This window comes from Suillus clintonianus, assembly GCF_016758775.1.
Source record: "Suillus clintonianus strain FC179 chromosome Unknown DEU56scaffold_90, whole genome shotgun sequence".
Classification (NCBI taxonomy): domain Eukaryota; kingdom Fungi; phylum Basidiomycota; class Agaricomycetes; order Boletales; family Suillaceae; genus Suillus; species Suillus clintonianus.
Window position 1 is genome coordinate 63,343 of NW_024539314.1, and position 16,668 is coordinate 80,010.

Here is a 16,668-nt window from a genome sequence, read left to right on the forward strand (position 1 = left end):
CTATGTACTAAAGTTAGATGATACAAACAAAACAAGGTAAAGGAAACGCACTGTGATCCACTGTGTGTTGAAAACATCCAGGATGTGTTTCGTTGGCTTGACCATCCAGTGTTCTCTAGAAGACACCTTATGTCCTCACTTGACATCAGGCCGCAGGTTACCATCATAGCAGAAAACCAGTTGTACTGGGTACTGAGTAAGTCGAGCGAGGCAAAATAGAAATGTTTGAAGGGCGGGATTCTGCCCAGTCTGAGCATGTGCTCAATGCCACTTGCCTTGTTGGCACTGTTCAAACCATCCGCTGGATGGTAGTAGACATTTAGTGTCAAATGTGGACATGGCTGCTGATATCCAAATGCTAACCTTGCATCAACCCCTACCACATAGGGCAGGTGAGGGGCGGGCCCTATGTAGTGGCCCTGGAGGGCAAGAGAGATGACAGGCACCATTTTCGCTGCAGGCTCGAGTAACTGTAAAGCATCTGAGGTTTGAAATCCGGCAAGCAGCAGGTGCACATACCTCCCACAGGCTGTTTATCCCCATGATGACAAGCAAACCCTCTAGTTTATTGATGAGCGCTGGTGTATCTGAGCTAGTACCCAGATGTGCAGCAGGAACAAGTTAGTGTGCTGCCCCTAAATAATTGTGCATTTTTTTTTACCTATGTTTGCCTTCAAAGGAGGGATGCAATGTTTGGTCGCAATGAGCAACAATGTGCCTGGTGACTGAAATATGGTTGGGGAATACCCAGTGCTGGGGGTTCATGGACGGTCAAGGGTGAGATGTTGGGAGATAATATAGCGCCTGTACTGACAGTCACTTAGACGCATGAAAAGATGAATGTATCACTTACATAGTGCTGGTCAGATGTAGTTGAGTTGCTGATGCCCACACTGATAAGCGCTGTTAAGACCGTGCTCAAGGGGCGGATCCGAAGGGCTTGGCTTCAGCTCGTGCGCTGCGCCCCTTACCCGAGTACGTGCCCTTAATTTCCGAAGGCTAGAAACAAAGTCCGAGGGAGGATGATGAATCCCGGTGGACTTCAAGGGGATAAGTCTGGTAGGCTTTTCGAGGGAGAGTCAGGCAGATGTTCAGGGGGTTAGTCCGGCCGACATAAGGAGGGTTCGTCGGCCGACGTAAGGAGGGTTAGTCCGGCCGATCATAGGGTTAGTCCGGCTGACATAAGAGGATTAGTCCGGCCGACATAAGAGGATTAGTCTGGCCGACATAAAGGGGGTTCGTCGGCCGACGTAAGGAGGGTTAGTCTGGCTGACATAAGAGGATTAGTCCGCCGGACAATAGGGGCTTAGTACACCCGGAGAATAGGGGCTTTAGTCCGGCGGACATGGGGGACAGAACAGACAGGTGTAAGGACAGAAAGACAGGAAGTCCGAGGGGACAGAAGGACAGGAAGTCCGAGAGGACAGGATGTCCGAAAGGACAGAAGCTAGAGGTAAGACTACACTAGACAATGTCCAGAGTAGAAACTGACAGAGGTAGACTACCCGAAGGTAGAGGCGGAGTATAGCCCGAGGAATCAATCCTAGGACACAGAGGTTGGACAGGGAAGTGGACCCGGGCCCATGGAAATGGATCCGGGTCCGAGGAAACAGGAATGAGGATAATCTAAGGTGATATTTGAACTGAGGAAACTACTACAAGTTTACAAGGTATTATATACTATGGACATGTGCGACGGGGACGGAGTCAGTGGAGATCTGGGTCAACGCGAGGAACATATGGAAAGGTTAAACTGACAGGCGCAAGGAAAATAATACAGCAACAGAGACAGAGATGAAGTATCGAATGGATCCGGGCATAGGAGGTATGATCGAGAATGAAGTCGGATATTAACTGTCAAACAGATCCGGGTATATAGGGGTTAGGACAAGGGGACTATACAAATGGGGTAACAGAATAGGAGCAGGACCGGAAATGAACTGTCAAGCAGATCATGGGAAATGGGGACAGAGATGAACTGTGAAGTGGATCCGATGTTTTAGGGGTTAAGTGGACCTGGGTCTGAAGCTCAGGATCTGAGTAGGTCCGATGTTTAGGGTCCGATGCTTAGGGGTTAAGTGGACCCGAGCGGGTCTGACGTATAGGATGTCCGACGAATACAGGAGGAGCGGACTAGTGGACGAGTGGATGAGTGGATGAGCGGACAAGTGGATGAGTGGACGAGTGGACAACATGAGTGGGATCCGACAAATAGGACGTCCGACGAAAAGGAGATCCGAGGTATGCAGGAGGAGGACCGATGAATAGGGCGTCCGACGTATAGGACGTCCGATGTATAGGAAAGCAGGGCAGATCCTGCTGTGGAGACTGGGATGCGGAGTTATCCTGCCGAGGGGTAGGGATAGGGTTAAGGTATAGCTTGGCTACATTTCGCAGGTCCAGACATTGTGTGTTGCGAGAGATGGGATATGATTCAGGGGCTCAGTGTACGGTATATGACAAGTGCCCAGCAATCCTGGGGGTTCTTGGACGGTCGAGGGCAAGAACTTAGGTGGAAGCTGATTGACATGGTGGATTTTTAGTGTTGGGAGGGTACACACCTAGTGACTGAAATAGGGCTGAGGGATGCAGTGATCCCAGCGTCTTGCAAGAATGGCGAGTTTTGATAATACAGTGCCTGTACTAACAATGGTCAGTTAAATGCATGATTATATGAATGTCACTTACCTCTCGAGAGTGCTGGTTGGACATGATTGAGTTGTTATGCAAAAAAGAGTTCTTGCCGACAGCTGCGATGGTGAAACTGATGTATCCACCGGTGTATGTCCTGGAGAAGAAAATATTAATGTTAGACAAGTACACCTACCACGGGGCTTACTCCATTCAATGTCTATGTTGCACTACCACAAACTTGTGGCCGAGACAGAATTTGGTTGTTGCAAGATTTTGACAAGAACTTGCTGATGACACATCCGTCAGAACATTTGAGAATTGAAGATGAAAGGTTGAAAGGTTCACAATGATCAATGATAGATCAAGAGACAGAGTGATGGTAGAAAGAAATGTTGTAGCACCAGTTGTGAACCTTGTGCAAGTTCTCGTCAGAACAGCACTTTGTCCTTAGTGGTTAGGCTTGGTTAGCCCAGTTAGTTAGGGTTAGGGTTATTCCACGTACGGAAATCTGTTCTGGAATGTAACCCTAACCCTAAATTGGGGCACAGTGAGTAGGTTCTGTGAAGATGATCAGGCAGCAAGAAAAGGATATCACTTGTAGAACTAGCTGCCTCGCAGCATCCTTGTCGCCTGGTCGTGCTAGTAGCCTTCCATACTCAAATTCTACAAGACACGCAGATTAGAAAAGTCAGCAATTTCTCAATGAACGACAAAGCAATACACACTCACGGGCATGATACATGACATAAGAGTCCAATTCAATGGCAGGTCCGTGCCCAAATACAGCATGGAATGCACCCTGGGTGCACGCGTGCGCCCTCTGGTGAGAAGAGGATTTTCTCGTCAAGCTCGAGTTCAGCATCCGGGTCCTAGATAATGTGCGTCAGTGAGGGTATTTAACGGGTGTGTGGAGAATTGTCTGGAGATGAGGTGACGGGCAGTGAGCTTGCTGCCCCTCAGGAAAACGATCCTCAAAATCATCTGCACCTCCAAGAGTGAGAAAAGTCCAAGTGCCCGAACACACTATTCCCAATGGAAAAAGGAAACACAAAAAAACAAACACACCAGATTCACCACAAACTGCCAACACATCTGCTCCACACACCATGCAAGACAGACGTCAGCCCCATACCCACTATGTGACTCCACCTTCTGATTTCTCAACCCCACTCACCTTCCCACTGCCCACCCCACCACCACCTGTCAAGGACAGCTGCCAAAGACTCAAGACACAAACATACCAAGACCATCCGGCCTAAGTACAAGTTTTTTGCACATGTTGATCAGGGCTGTGCACCATTGAGATTGAACTAGGATAGAGAGTGGAGTCAGGCTTAGTTTGGCAAAGAGAAAGTCATTTAATCACCAAGTTTTTTGCAAGTGTTGATCAGAGCTGCGTGCCATTAAGATTGAACTACAGTGGCTCAAAAAAGTGTCTGGATGTTTGTGTGATTTTGAGTAATTGGATCATAGCAAGCCAGCACCTAAATATAACATATTGGTATAGGGACATGTCTGAAAGCCCTACATCGTGGCTCGAATCTGAGCTATGTAGCGTGGGAACAAACCCTTATATGGGCGAGATATGGTAATTCTATTCTTATGACTCATTCGGACACTTTTTTGACTTTGTGTTAAACCAATCTTATTGTATGATTCTAGTACTTTGTGTTGCCTCCCTTGGCTTTAATTACTGCTGAAACCCTTCTAGGCATACTTTCTATCAATTTCTGACACTCCTCCTTGGCAATTTTTGCCCATTCTACTGCAACTCTCTCCCATAGTTCAAATAGCCCCTTTGGAGGATCTTGATAGGCAGCAAGTAGTCTCTTGAGTAATTCCCAGAGATGTTCAATGGGATTGAGGTCTGGGGACTGTGCTGGCCATAATAAAACATTGATGTCATGGTCTTCAAACCATTTTGTGGCCAGCTTTGAGGTATGCTTGGGGTCATTATCTTGTTGAAAGATAATGTCTTCTTCATCAATTCCTGACTCTTGCATGCTTTTGAGTAAACACTCCTCTAGGATAGAGGTGTACTGCTCTGCATTCATCCTTCCCTCCACCTCACAGAGAATCCCAACACCATTCCACCCCATGCAGCCCCATACCATCATACTTCCTCCTCCAAACTTCAGTGTACCCTTAACTTCTCTTTCTCCTAGAGGTTCTCCTGCCTTTTTCCACACATATTCCTGACCATCTGACCCCATTCTATTGATTTTTGTTTCATCTGACCAAATGACCTTCTTCCAGTCTTCCACAGTCCAATGTTGGTGCTTTAAAGCAAAGGCCAATCTTCTCTTCCTATGAGCTGCTGAGAGAAGAGGTTTATTCTTCTTGGTTACAGCCTTGAGATTGGCTGCCTTGAGGGTGTTTCTGATTGTTTGGGTGGAGACAGGAGTAGAGATAATGGAATTGATGAACTTGGTGGCTTGTACAGCATTTGAAGCCTTGCCAGACAGAATTTGATGAACAACAGCTCTTTTGTTCTGTGGGGTAAGCTTAGGAGGACATCCCATTTTGACATTTTCCTTATCTGGTATGTTCTGTTTTATAACTGTAGCAATAGTAGACTTGCCAAGACCAGTTTTGGAAGCAATGTTCCTGATAGATAAACCAGAGGTAGAGAGAACAAGGATATTATCCTTTTGAGCAGAGGAGATGGGCTTCATGATGAGTATGTTAAATTTCATGATCTTATGTGGGTTTATATATTCAAATAATATTAAAATCATACCATATTATTATTATGGTACCACTTTCATTAAGATTATTATGTATGAATGGTCTCATTTTGTGATTTTAATATAAAGTCAAAAAAGTGTCCGAATGAGTCATAAGAATAGAATTACCATATCTTGCCCATATAAGGGTTTGGTCCCACGCTACATAGCTCAGATTCGAGCCATGATATAGGGCTTTCAGACATGTCCCTATACCAATATGTTATATTTAGGTGCTGGCTTGCTATGATCCAATTACTCAAAATCACACAAACATCTGGACACTTTTTTGAGCCACTGTAAGATCAGATGGTAGAGTCTAAGAGGGTTTGGCAAAGAGAAAGCAGTTTATGCACCAAGTTTTTTGCATGCGTTGATCAAGAGCCGTGCACCATTGAGATCAAACTAAGATAGCCTGCCACAATGCTCAGCATGGGCTGGGGTGCTGGCCTTGAGCGCCTTACCACTCCTTTGAAATAATTCGCCAGCACTCACTCCTTCTCTGGCTCTGAGAACATCAATTATCTGCGCAGCAACAATGCCAGTATTCAGAATTGGTGGGTCATCTACCTGGGCAGTAAGACAATCTGTGACTCACTCTTGGCTGTCACAGGTTTGCTATCTACAGATGCTGTGGCCACTTTTGAAACAGTGTCTGTGAGTAGTGCCAAGCCTTTCAATTGGTTGTTGGTAACCATTGGGGCCGCAGCCATGCGATAGCACACAAGGTCTCCAAGAGCTTCAAGCCAGCCAGATCAGAACAAGTGCAGGTGGGCTCCTCAAGAAGGCTGGTGTAGAGAGTGTAGGCATAATATATAAAATCTTGGAGGTGTTCAAGAGCTAGGGGCAAGGAAAAAAAGGCACGACTCGAGGCCTCAAGGAGTTGATGGAATGTGTGTGTCCAGAGGCGAATGATGATATTGTACTTGCCCGAGCCAGATGTGGATCAGAGACCTCCAAGACGCAGATGGTGCCTCGCCTGCAACATAAGTGGACCAGACTTAGTAGGTCCGCAATAAACAGAGTGGGAACATGTGCTAGGGATTGTCTTTAGCATGCGCAGGACTGTCTTTAGCGCACAAGGACAGTGTTTTTGGGGGAGAAACAGCACAGTCCAACTCTCCGTCCCTCCGTTTTGGCAGGGAATCTCACCCATCTGCCATGGGTTTCTTGGGCAAAAAAACACCCTCCCAAATGGGCGTGACATTGCGGACTGCAAAGTCTTGTTCGGAAACCTACATTGGTGCCGGCAGAAAACTGTTAGCGACTGCCTAGGCCCCACAAGTCAGCACACACCTTTTGCAGACCCCTTCACAAACTGTCCCTTCCTTTGCTCTCGTTTGCGCCATCAAGACTCCAACATTCATTTCCAAGACCCAAACCCCCCATATGCCCTCGGTGAGTGAAGTGACCAGGTCCCCTCTGAGTTCTTGTGTGTGGTGCATGCCCAGCGCACATGCAGCAGCCGTCAATTCTTCTATTCCTCCCCTGCCCAAAAAAAACAGGGCTCACTGAGTCCCTGGCGAAAAGGGAGCCATTTCTGCCCCACTGTCTTTGGGGTGGGTGGTGGGCAGTCGCCTGCCGTCTGTTGTCCTTGGGGCAACCCAGTATCAGTGTCAGTTCGTGCAGCGTGGGGGGTGTTGGGTGTCTCGCCCGATCACTGGGCTGGGCAGATCAGGTCACAAAGAAAGTCACGATCAGTCACTTCGGTCACACTGTGACTGGACCGTGGTTTTTCGTGTCGGCAGCTATACTTCCTGCAGCACTCAGCAGTCCCAGTCCCTCAGCTCCGTGCTTGGGGGACCCAGTCAAAATTTTATTGCGAACAGAGAATAGAAAGTACACAATGAGGCAACATGATAGAGCAACAAAAGTGCGAGTCTGGAGGATGGGTGCTTTTGGGTGAGCACACCTCAGCAGAAAAAAGAGTGAAATAAAACATGAGTGACAGGAACCGGCAAGATAGAGATACTAAACGGCTAATAACTTTTTTTTTTAGAAAAATATATGTTGTTATAGTCACTGCGGAAACAAGTTTTTGTCCATATCCAGATAGAGTACGAATAGAAGTTCTAACTATACTTAAACTGGATAGAGGCAAGTACATCTGCCTAAGTCCAAAAAATGTATGGAAGGTTGGGCTACTCGAACTTTAACTGTACTCTAGATAAATGTAGTATCCATTGTCTAGGTTGATGCCAGTAATACAATCCATCCCCAAGTTTGTGTGTAGAAAGGAAGCAAATATATCAGTCCTTAGGTATGGATAGGGTATGGTTCAAGTCTAGATTGAGTCGAGATAGGATACAGATAGCAACAATAAAATCTATGGCAGATCCTCCTATGCCGCTGCCCCTCGATAAACCCTGCAAATAATTGCACTTCTGGTTGAACCCCCACCGCTGTGCACGTTGTCTCACCATGTTTCAGCGACATCAAGGCATGCGGCATCAATCTGACAGAACTGGTGTGCCTGTAGAAAAACCTGTTAATACACCACAGGGGCTACAAGGCACTACACTGCACCCTGGCTCGGCGATACCCCAGAATGACCTGTTTATAGATACAACACATGGAGACTGCCAAGCTGGTTTCAACCAATCAGCACTAGGTTTGTATGGCAAGGGGGTCAGGATGTATGACTTTGGAGGGTTGCAGAGTGCACCTGTATTAAATCAGATGCATCCTCACCAATTAGACCAAACACCCACAGGATATAATCCGCATGCTACACCATATGGCAGTGACCATGGATCTCGGGGGCATTCCATACCTCCTCCTACACCCATGATAAGTGAGCATCCGAGTCTGTGAGGGTATTTGATGCCCCCAACACCCCAATTTCATAATGCTATGCTTCGCAATGACTCGTCAATGAACCAGGGCAGTTTCCAGCAACAACTGCTCACCAAAATGCAAAAAAATGAATGTCCGGCTCACCACTATCAAATCTGCTAGCCAAATCATTATCACAAACCAGAAAACAAATGAGGAACATGCTCACCAATACGAGAATACGCTCAATGAGTTGATGCAAAACATCGACACATGATGGTGTCAAGCACAACTAGAAGCACACTGGGAAAGAAGAATATTTCAAATAAACATCCAGCATTAAAGGTAAATGACTGCGCACCATCAAATGTATTGCACGCTGACCACACTACTATCAGCCCATTATTCAGCCCGTAACCTTCGAACTATGTGGATGAGATGTCAGCACGGATTGAGGAGAACGAACAGAGTTACTTGCAAAGGTTTTGCCTCTCGAGAACGGCAAACCCTTCGAGGTGGTGAACGGAACAAGCATATGGAGGCCACAATGGAGCGCAAAAATTGACGATAAAGTAAATGCCCTATATATTGCGGAAGTTATTCAACGTGTCTGGGATAACGAAACAGTGAGGGCTTCAAGTTCAAATCCTAGCTGATCACCCCATGAGTCCTTATGAAACGATCTGAAGAAAAAACCAGAGATGCTAGACGAGGACTACACTCGCAGCGTCATCACCACGATTGCAAAATCATACTGGAGAAACTTAAGTCAGCAAGTTTCTAGCCACTTGTCGCCTGAGAAGACAGAAAAGCTTACCAACAAGCAAATCAATTCTCGTCGTCGTGGACGACGTCAAACTGTGAGTTGTTTGTGGCTCATCAATATATAAATGATCACTTACCAATATATATACTAACAGGCGGCAAATCATCGCCACGAAGCTGTTCCGGAGTTTGAGAGATCCTATGAACACCAAGGGTCAGTTGCGCTGATTGACACAGACTACGGATCAGACATCCTGTCATACGACGAGGCTAAGCTGAGCACTGACACGAAGGACCGTCGCAAGGACCAAGGCCAAGGCAAGACAAGTTGCAGAGTTGTTGGGTTAGAGTGGCAATCAATAGACGTAAGAATTCAATTCATACAAGAGTTTGAACTACTTACCTGACTTGTTGACAGTATGTAGCATTTCTCCGCATGTTAGATGAGATACATAGGTGTGGTGGAGGAGCCAATACGCAGGACAGATCTACGGAGCCTTCAGCAAAGCGCCACAAGCTAGCCAAGGGCAGGGGAAAGGGAAAGGAAACACTCAAGATGACCTTCGACGCACATCCCTCTGATATGAGTCATCGTCTCCCCAAGTCGGGGAAGTCCACGGCCCTCTTAAATACCATGGTCGATGCAGTGTGGTTGGAGAGGCACAAAGAAGAGGTAAAGGTGGTTGAAGGTGCAGAGTGGCCAAAGGAGTTTCGTAAAAATGAGCGTGAGGAAGACCTGGCATTAGAAGATAAGAAATACCTCGCTGAGTTGGAAGAGTGGCAGGCGGATGAGGAGGATAACACGGATGAGTAGCTTTCATCGAAAATAACTTATCACACTCATGGTGACGTGAACTCGAATATCTTGACATATCTTGGCAGTGCGCTATACATCTAGTGCGCTATACATCTGGACACATGCAATAAAATTTACTGCAGTTCTCAAAAGTCAGTTTCTGTGAATGATTTGTGGTTAGATAATGACTCTCCTTAGACAGATCAATGGTTGCCCATGCCTTCACCTGATCTGTACCAATTGAAACTACCGTGTGCGCTAGATGGCCTTGTACACAATTAAGGTCTATGAGGGTAGGGAGCTGTGTGTCCGATCCTTGGTATTCCTCCATTTCCCAAAGACGAACACTCACAGCAGCACTTCAAACTAATCAGCATGTAAAATATGTCACAAACGAGGTGATTACTTACAAGTCTTCCCAACACGCGCTTGACCCATGCCATGGCCTGAACCATCGCATATGGGCAAACCACATCAATCAACCTGCAAAACAAATATCTTGCTCAAACTGAAATACCTCGAGTAATTCCCCGTATGCATCACGGCTCCCTTTGCCATGCAAGTTGGGGATGACAGCATGTACGAGAGAAGAAGAATTGTGACCAACGGTATGAGATGCGTAATAACACTTGCCCTCAAGAATGACATAATCAAAAAACATAGCCTCATGATTGAGGGGGATACTGTGAGGGACGACAGGATGGTCTGATCGGCAGTGTACAGGAGTGAGAGGTGAGCGGAAACAGATTGACTGCGCTAGTAAGCGGCATGTCTCCAGCATCATTGAAGTTTTCTGACGGCGTGGGCTGAGTGCATAGATCTGTCCAGCTACGTAAAATGAAAGAAGTCAGCTAATCATAAGAAGGAAGTACTAGTACTAGTTACTTACCATCGTTGTTTAACATCATCTAACTCTTTAGATAGAGCCGCAACTGTACTGTGTTCTTTGGCTGATGCTTTGAGCATGTGCTCTGCCACTTCACATGGCAGAGACTCCTTGGGAATTTGCAGTAATGTGTATGTCTATTAAGAGAAAATGAATCATGAAGTTAATCATATGAAAGCTGCGAGAGACATACCAAGCAACTTGATTCACATGTTTGGTGGAATTCTGAGAAGAACATTGTTTCAAGTTCTCCATTTGCATGGTTGTTCGTTTTGAAGGACTTTAGAACTTTGTTGAGGCGCTCGAATAGAAAGGTCCAGAAGTCATGGAGTGGTCCGAAGTTGCACACAAAACTTGCAATGTGTGTAGCATAATGGTGATTCGGTTTGATAACATTCAAGCTGTAAAGCTAGATATTGAGCGCAAATTAGTGAGCATGCCATAAGTGAGACAGGTGAACTATGGTGCGGTTCACTTAGAGGCCGCTACTTTTGACCAAATGTTTCCCACACTCAAATTTCGTCAGTTTTTCAATCCCTCTTGGGAAAATGTTCCTTTTGATGTGTTGAATAAAAACCCAAGAGCGATTTTTCTCTGGATCAAATTTGAGCAAGATTTTTATATCGGGACACCCCAAATTGGCGCATATGTGTACTACTGGTCAAAAACTTGTGCTACTGTGTCTGGAATACGTCTATGAGATTTGTACTGTCTTGAACTAAATTTCTTGACCTGCAGCTGTGCGTCCACAGTCCCGAGTCCCATCCTGTGAGCATCCATTCACCTGTACATGCGAACACGAGGTGGATGTGTTGGGGCTTTTCTTGCAAGCCTTGCAGCTCTTGCACGAGCTGCTGCTGCTTTCTGGTGTGTGTTGGCCATTCTTACTCGTCACGTCGTGACTCACTCAAACTTTTGAACATTCAGGCAAGCAATGACATCTGTTTCACGAGTATCGAAGCTAGCGCTAGTGTACCTCTGTAGCTAGGATCCACATGTCATATTAGGGTTAGGGTTACATCTGCATTTTTCACGACTCGATTTGGCGCTTGGTCAAAAGTAGTGGCCTCTAAGTGAACCGCACCATAGACATCCCTTGAGTCAGTTGTATATTTCCGGATAAGAGTATCTGTGGAGTCGATGTCTGCATCAGACAAGGTATGTCGCATCAAGACATGGAGGGCAGCAGATAGCTTTAGAGTTTAAAAGTCCAGTTGCAAGACCGAAAAAAGACCGCAACCGGACCGAAACCGGACCGAAAAAGACCGGACCTCGGTTGCCAGTTGCCTCAGGTCCAGAAAAGTCTGGTTGCAGTTGCCTAACTTTTGCGAAAAATGAAAGACTGGTCCAAGACCGGTCTCAACCGGTCCATTGTGGAACCGGTTGCCTATATATGGGTAGTGCTCATTTAGGCGATTCTATCGGTGGTCTGATCTTCAAAATCGGTTGAGATTTGGGAAAGTTACAAGCATTTTAAGAATGGCTCGTATAAATCTGTGGGGCATGTTTTTAGGCTTGTTGGCACTGAACCAGGGTTGATTTCCAAGCTTAAAAACCTTTACCAGTGTGTTCGTAGACCTCAAAAATGGTATGGAACATCAAATTTAGATAACTCTTGATGATTTATCATGCTCCAAGACTAGCACAAAGATCAGACATGTTAGAACGGCGAGTCAAAATCACCAATTGGCTCATAACTTACCCAAACCTTGAGTGTTCGACAAGATACGAGTAGCTACAGTATCGCCTTGACTAGCAGCACATATTTCATCAAGACACCTAACCCTGATAACGTTTTTTTGTCAAGCTTATATCTTGCTTATATCTTACCCTATTGTCATATTCCGTACCTGAAGCTTCTCGTCCGGTCCGGTCCGTCCGTTCTCTCGGTTCCATTCTAGAATTCATTTCCCCGTGTCCCCATTTGTATATGCTTCTTGATGCCCCTATACGCCCGGATCCTTCTGACAGTTAATATCCGGGTTCATTCTGATCCGTCCGTTAGTCTATTCATTTTCCTTTCATTTAACTTGTCCCCCCTGTTTCATTTAATCTCCAGCTCCATTTTCGATCGTCCGCAGCAGTTCATATCCGTTAGTACATTTTCTACATAGCCCTCTGATCCGAAGACTGCGCTTCGGCCGGACGTCCGTCGGATACCTTATAGTATATAAACCCCTTGTAACCCGTAGTATATCCTCAGTTCGAATATCATCTTAGACTCAGTTCATTCCTCGTGTTCCCTCGGCTCTTAGGATTGTCTTCCTAGTCCGACCCTCCGAGCCTCGGGATTATATCCCTAAGGCTAAATCCCTCCGCTTCTACCTTCGGGTAGTCTGTACCTTGTTAGTTTCTACCCGGACGAAGTCTCGGGTAGTCTTCTCTCTCTCGTCCGGCCCGTCTATACCCTTCGGCCGACGATATCCAACCCCCTGTAAATTAGGGGCACGTACTCGGGTAAAGAGCGCAGCGCACGAGCTGAAGCTAAGCCCCTCCGGTCCGACCCGTTGAACAAGGTCTTAACACCTATTGACTAGATAAGACTAGCTATAGTATCGCCTTGACTAGCAGCACATATTTCGTCAAGAAACTTAAGCATAGTAATGACATTTCATATTTTACTCACATGCAGGGCGGAGTTTAGGAACCCTTTTTTATAATGCTCATATCTTGCTCAGATCTTAACTGTTTACTACAAAAAGTAGACCGTTGGAATTGTGGGAAGGGGTACTACACTGCCACAGGACTGGTTGTGGTGGCAACCGGTCTAAAACCAGTTGCAGGACCACAAAAGACCAAAAACATCGGTCTTTACGGGTCCAGTCCAGGTTCGCTGATATTGTGGGAATAAAAAGACCGGTCCTGGTCCGGTTGCCTCCAAATAAGGCAAAAGACCGGACTTAACCGGACTTTTAAACTCTAGATAGCTTGAGGAAATTGGCAGGGTCATCTGGGTGAAAACCAAATTTGATCTTGTCTTCACCCTCGTCACCTACATCAGTCATCGGGGGGACTTTGTTGGGAGGAGCAGTTGTACTAGTGACGGTACTAGTACTGGGGAGTGCTTCTGATTGAGGGCTCAAGTCGGAGCGAGGTGCCTGTGTTGCCTGTAGAATAGATAGTAAGTGAAGGAAATAAATAATGCAAATACATACCTTCTTGCGATATCTTGCTGCCTTTTTCTCTGCGGAGATACAAGCCTTCTTAGCCTTCTTCTCAGCAGCAAGTTGAACCTTCTCCGCTTGCTTCGCAGCGGTGACTTTAACTCTAGTGTCATTCCTTGCAGTGGCCTCCTGGTCCTTCTCCTTGGCAATATGAACCTTCTCAAGTGCATAAGCTTCTTTACCTCGCTTTTTCGCTTCCTCGAGCACCCTTCGATCTGTTATTTTCTTCTCAGCTTGCCGAGCTTTCTCAGTTTCGAGTTGTTTGATCTGTGCCACACAATCTTGTAGAATTTGGTCACTCTCAGTGCCCAGGAGACAAGTGCTCCAGAGTTGAGGTATCTAAGATGATTGCTGAGTCAGCACAAGTTGTCGTTATGTAGAGTTAGAAACACCCACAACGATGGGGCCGTAGACGGTCGAAAGTAAGAGCCGTTGATCCGCTGTCAACAATCCTCCGGAGGGCATTCCAATGTCGTTAGGAAGCTTGCCACAAGAGCTCGGTATAGTGAACTATGTGAGATATAAGGTATATGAAACAAGAAAATATGAACTTACGTTGGCAAGCATTGTGTGAAACATAGTTAGTTCATTATTTGGACGAAGTACCTTTCCTTGCACCCAAATGTTGTAGAAATGGGTTTTGACTAGACCTAGTGGGTTATAAGCATGCAATGAATTGAGAAACCAAATGGAGATAACCGAGGAAGAGATTATGCATGGGGTTGATTATGACCTGGTGAACCAAATCAAAGTACGGGAGCCTTGCAAGCTGGGTGTAATGTGTCGCAAAGTCTTTAACGAAGTTTTTGTGTGCGGTGGGTGTCGTCAGTTGTCGGTCATAAAATGTGCTCTCTGGTCACCATCTTGAGGAACAGATAATATAGTGTGGTGCTCGACGCAGTCTTCCATAAGAGCGAACTGCACAAAACCGTGCCAAATGTGATCTCCCATAAGTTCAAAGTTCCATGGGAAGTCGGGAGGAGGTTTCACATTCTGCATCAGTGATACATTGTATAGCCGTGTGCAATTGGACATTGACATCCTGTGAAGGCTTCCATCAGAACAAAATAGTCAGCTGGACATCGTGTACTCACCACAAGACAAGCATCAGTGTGCGCCACATACGCACAACCCTAGTTTCCATGAACTGGTGTCCGCCGACTTGTATGATGTCAGGAATGCCAGGGTAGAACATACGAGTCTTGTCTTTGACACTATATTCATGGTGGTAATTGGTGTTGCACCCTGTCACAAGTGCCTCAATATGAGATCACATACTGGATAGTAGAACATACCTGCGCCATAGAGGTGGATAGAGTATGTAGCAATCGGGCCATGATCCAATGTATAGAGAACGATCTGTCTTTGCTCGGCTTTCTTGAGGACAGACGCCTTCGCATGAGCGGGACAGCCTTCAGTCAGGCACGTCTGGTGAGGAAGGTAAAGTGCTTGTGGCGCTATTGATGCTCTCAGTAGTTATCCCTGTATAAAATGATAATATGCACTGATTCCATGTTGTCGCCCATGATTCGCAAACAAGGGGAACATGTCCTCGATACCAAATATGTCTCCATCGCTATGCCACACAAGATCCTTGAGAACCTTCCAGTGCACATCTACATCACTTTCGCTGAGACCATAGCAGGCTGCCAAGAACAAATTGATGGCAGGAGACATAAAGTCGGGAGCAGTATTGGAGGGGTGTGATGCAGCTTGGATGAGTAAGATGTCGTTCCTAAGTGTCAATGCCAGGGTCATGAACCTGAAAGGGCTACTGAATGTCAATGGTGCGCCAGGAGAGAGTTCAGCCTGTAGTGTTTGCAGTACTGCAAGCGCTGGCTGGGTAGCAGCCATGGTCAACGTGTCAGCAGACATGCACGCATCATGGCTGTGGGTCACGTGGTACGTTGTGACTGTGAGATTTGCATTATGCAAGCATGGGTCGGATGTCCTGGATGTCCCGGATATTCTGGGATCGAGATGTCCTCATTGAGTGCTGTGGGGAAGTTCCCACGGTAGGTGGCTCAAAATGCGAAAATATCAGGTGACCTAATGTTGCAGGTAGGCCTAACCCTAACCCAAGCTCTTCCCAATTTGGCTAGAGGAAAGATCCAATGAATCTGTCAACTGATCGACGGCAACAACCATATAAGTTTGGCCAAATACTACAGCTAAGGCTGTGAGTACTGCGGGTACCCTATAGGCTGTGGAGCTGCATAATGAATGTTGTTGGGGGGTCCTGCTGCAGGTGCCACAAATTGTACATTCGTGGTTGGTCCTGGTGTGGTTGCTGATGCCAGCATTCTCGAGACCAAGCACAATACGGTCTCTCTCCACTTGGTCTCTTGGGGGGGAAGTGGCTGGTTAGGGCATTCATAGGACTGATGTGGTGGCAACGTTGCCATTCCACAACTGAAACATTCACGGCATCTGATGGGTGCTGTGCCAGGTTTCAACGGGTAGGGTTTTTGCGAGCTGGGTATGGTTTCTGCACCATGCTGCACATGCCATTCCTGGACCTGTCAATCGTACACTTGCCTTCCTGCCTCTGAATTGGCATGATGAGGTATGGTAGCATATTGAGCTGCTGTTCTTGCGCGGTCCACGGGTGAACCTCCTCAATTGCGAGTGGGAGTCTGAGGGTATCCCCTGCATCAGGAAAAATGGTATTTGCACTAATTGCAAATATAGCACTATTTATGCAAATATAGCATCTATATCCCTCAGAGCAAAAAAAGACAAGTGCCCTTATTTAAATGACATATAGAGTCAATAATCACAATTCTTGCTCTTAGAGAGATGCTGTCAAAAATCAAGAAACCTGACTATTGATGCAATTATTGCAATTATTGCAGAGCGCTCACACTAATTGCAATTCTTGCTCTTAGAACGATGTGCTCCAGAATAGCAGGGACCATCTAT

At 46.2% G+C, this 16,668-nt stretch overlaps 4 protein-coding genes across 4 annotated transcripts; 1 reads left to right on the forward strand and 3 right to left on the reverse strand.

Annotated features, from left to right (window-relative positions):
* Positions 1–2,434: 2,434 nt before the first annotated feature.
* DEU56DRAFT_759399 (uncharacterized protein) lies at positions 2,435–3,912 on the reverse strand (the record flags this gene model as incomplete). Its single annotated transcript, XM_041350311.1, has 9 exons — positions 2,435–2,519; positions 2,562–2,638; positions 2,689–2,788; positions 3,137–3,192; positions 3,230–3,297; positions 3,364–3,503; positions 3,570–3,657; positions 3,809–3,847; positions 3,876–3,912. The coding sequence occupies 9 exons, from the start codon at positions 3,910–3,912 to the stop codon at positions 2,435–2,437; spliced, it is 690 nt and encodes a 229-aa protein (XP_041204410.1).
* Positions 3,913–8,692: 4,780 nt separating this feature from the next.
* On the forward strand, positions 8,693–9,714 carry DEU56DRAFT_743985 (uncharacterized protein; the record flags this gene model as incomplete). The annotated part of the gene is made up of 4 exons (XM_041349039.1): positions 8,693–8,761; positions 8,825–8,995; positions 9,056–9,265; positions 9,319–9,714. Coding segments are annotated over 4 exons (846 nt in total), but the record flags the coding sequence as incomplete, so codon positions are not given.
* Positions 9,715–10,784: 1,070 nt separating this feature from the next.
* On the reverse strand, positions 10,785–10,991 carry DEU56DRAFT_707052 (uncharacterized protein; the record flags this gene model as incomplete). The annotated part of the gene is made up of 1 exon (XM_041347428.1): positions 10,785–10,991. A coding segment is annotated over one exon (207 nt), but the record flags the coding sequence as incomplete, so codon positions are not given.
* A 3,580-nt stretch (positions 10,992–14,571) lies between these two features.
* Positions 14,572–15,600, reverse strand: DEU56DRAFT_743984 (uncharacterized protein; the record flags this gene model as incomplete). Its single annotated transcript, XM_041349038.1, has 4 exons — positions 14,572–14,788; positions 14,841–14,991; positions 15,042–15,214; positions 15,293–15,600. 4 exons carry the CDS (start codon positions 15,598–15,600, stop codon positions 14,572–14,574), a joined length of 849 nt encoding a protein of 282 aa, XP_041204413.1.
* Positions 15,601–16,668: the final 1,068 nt, after the last annotated feature.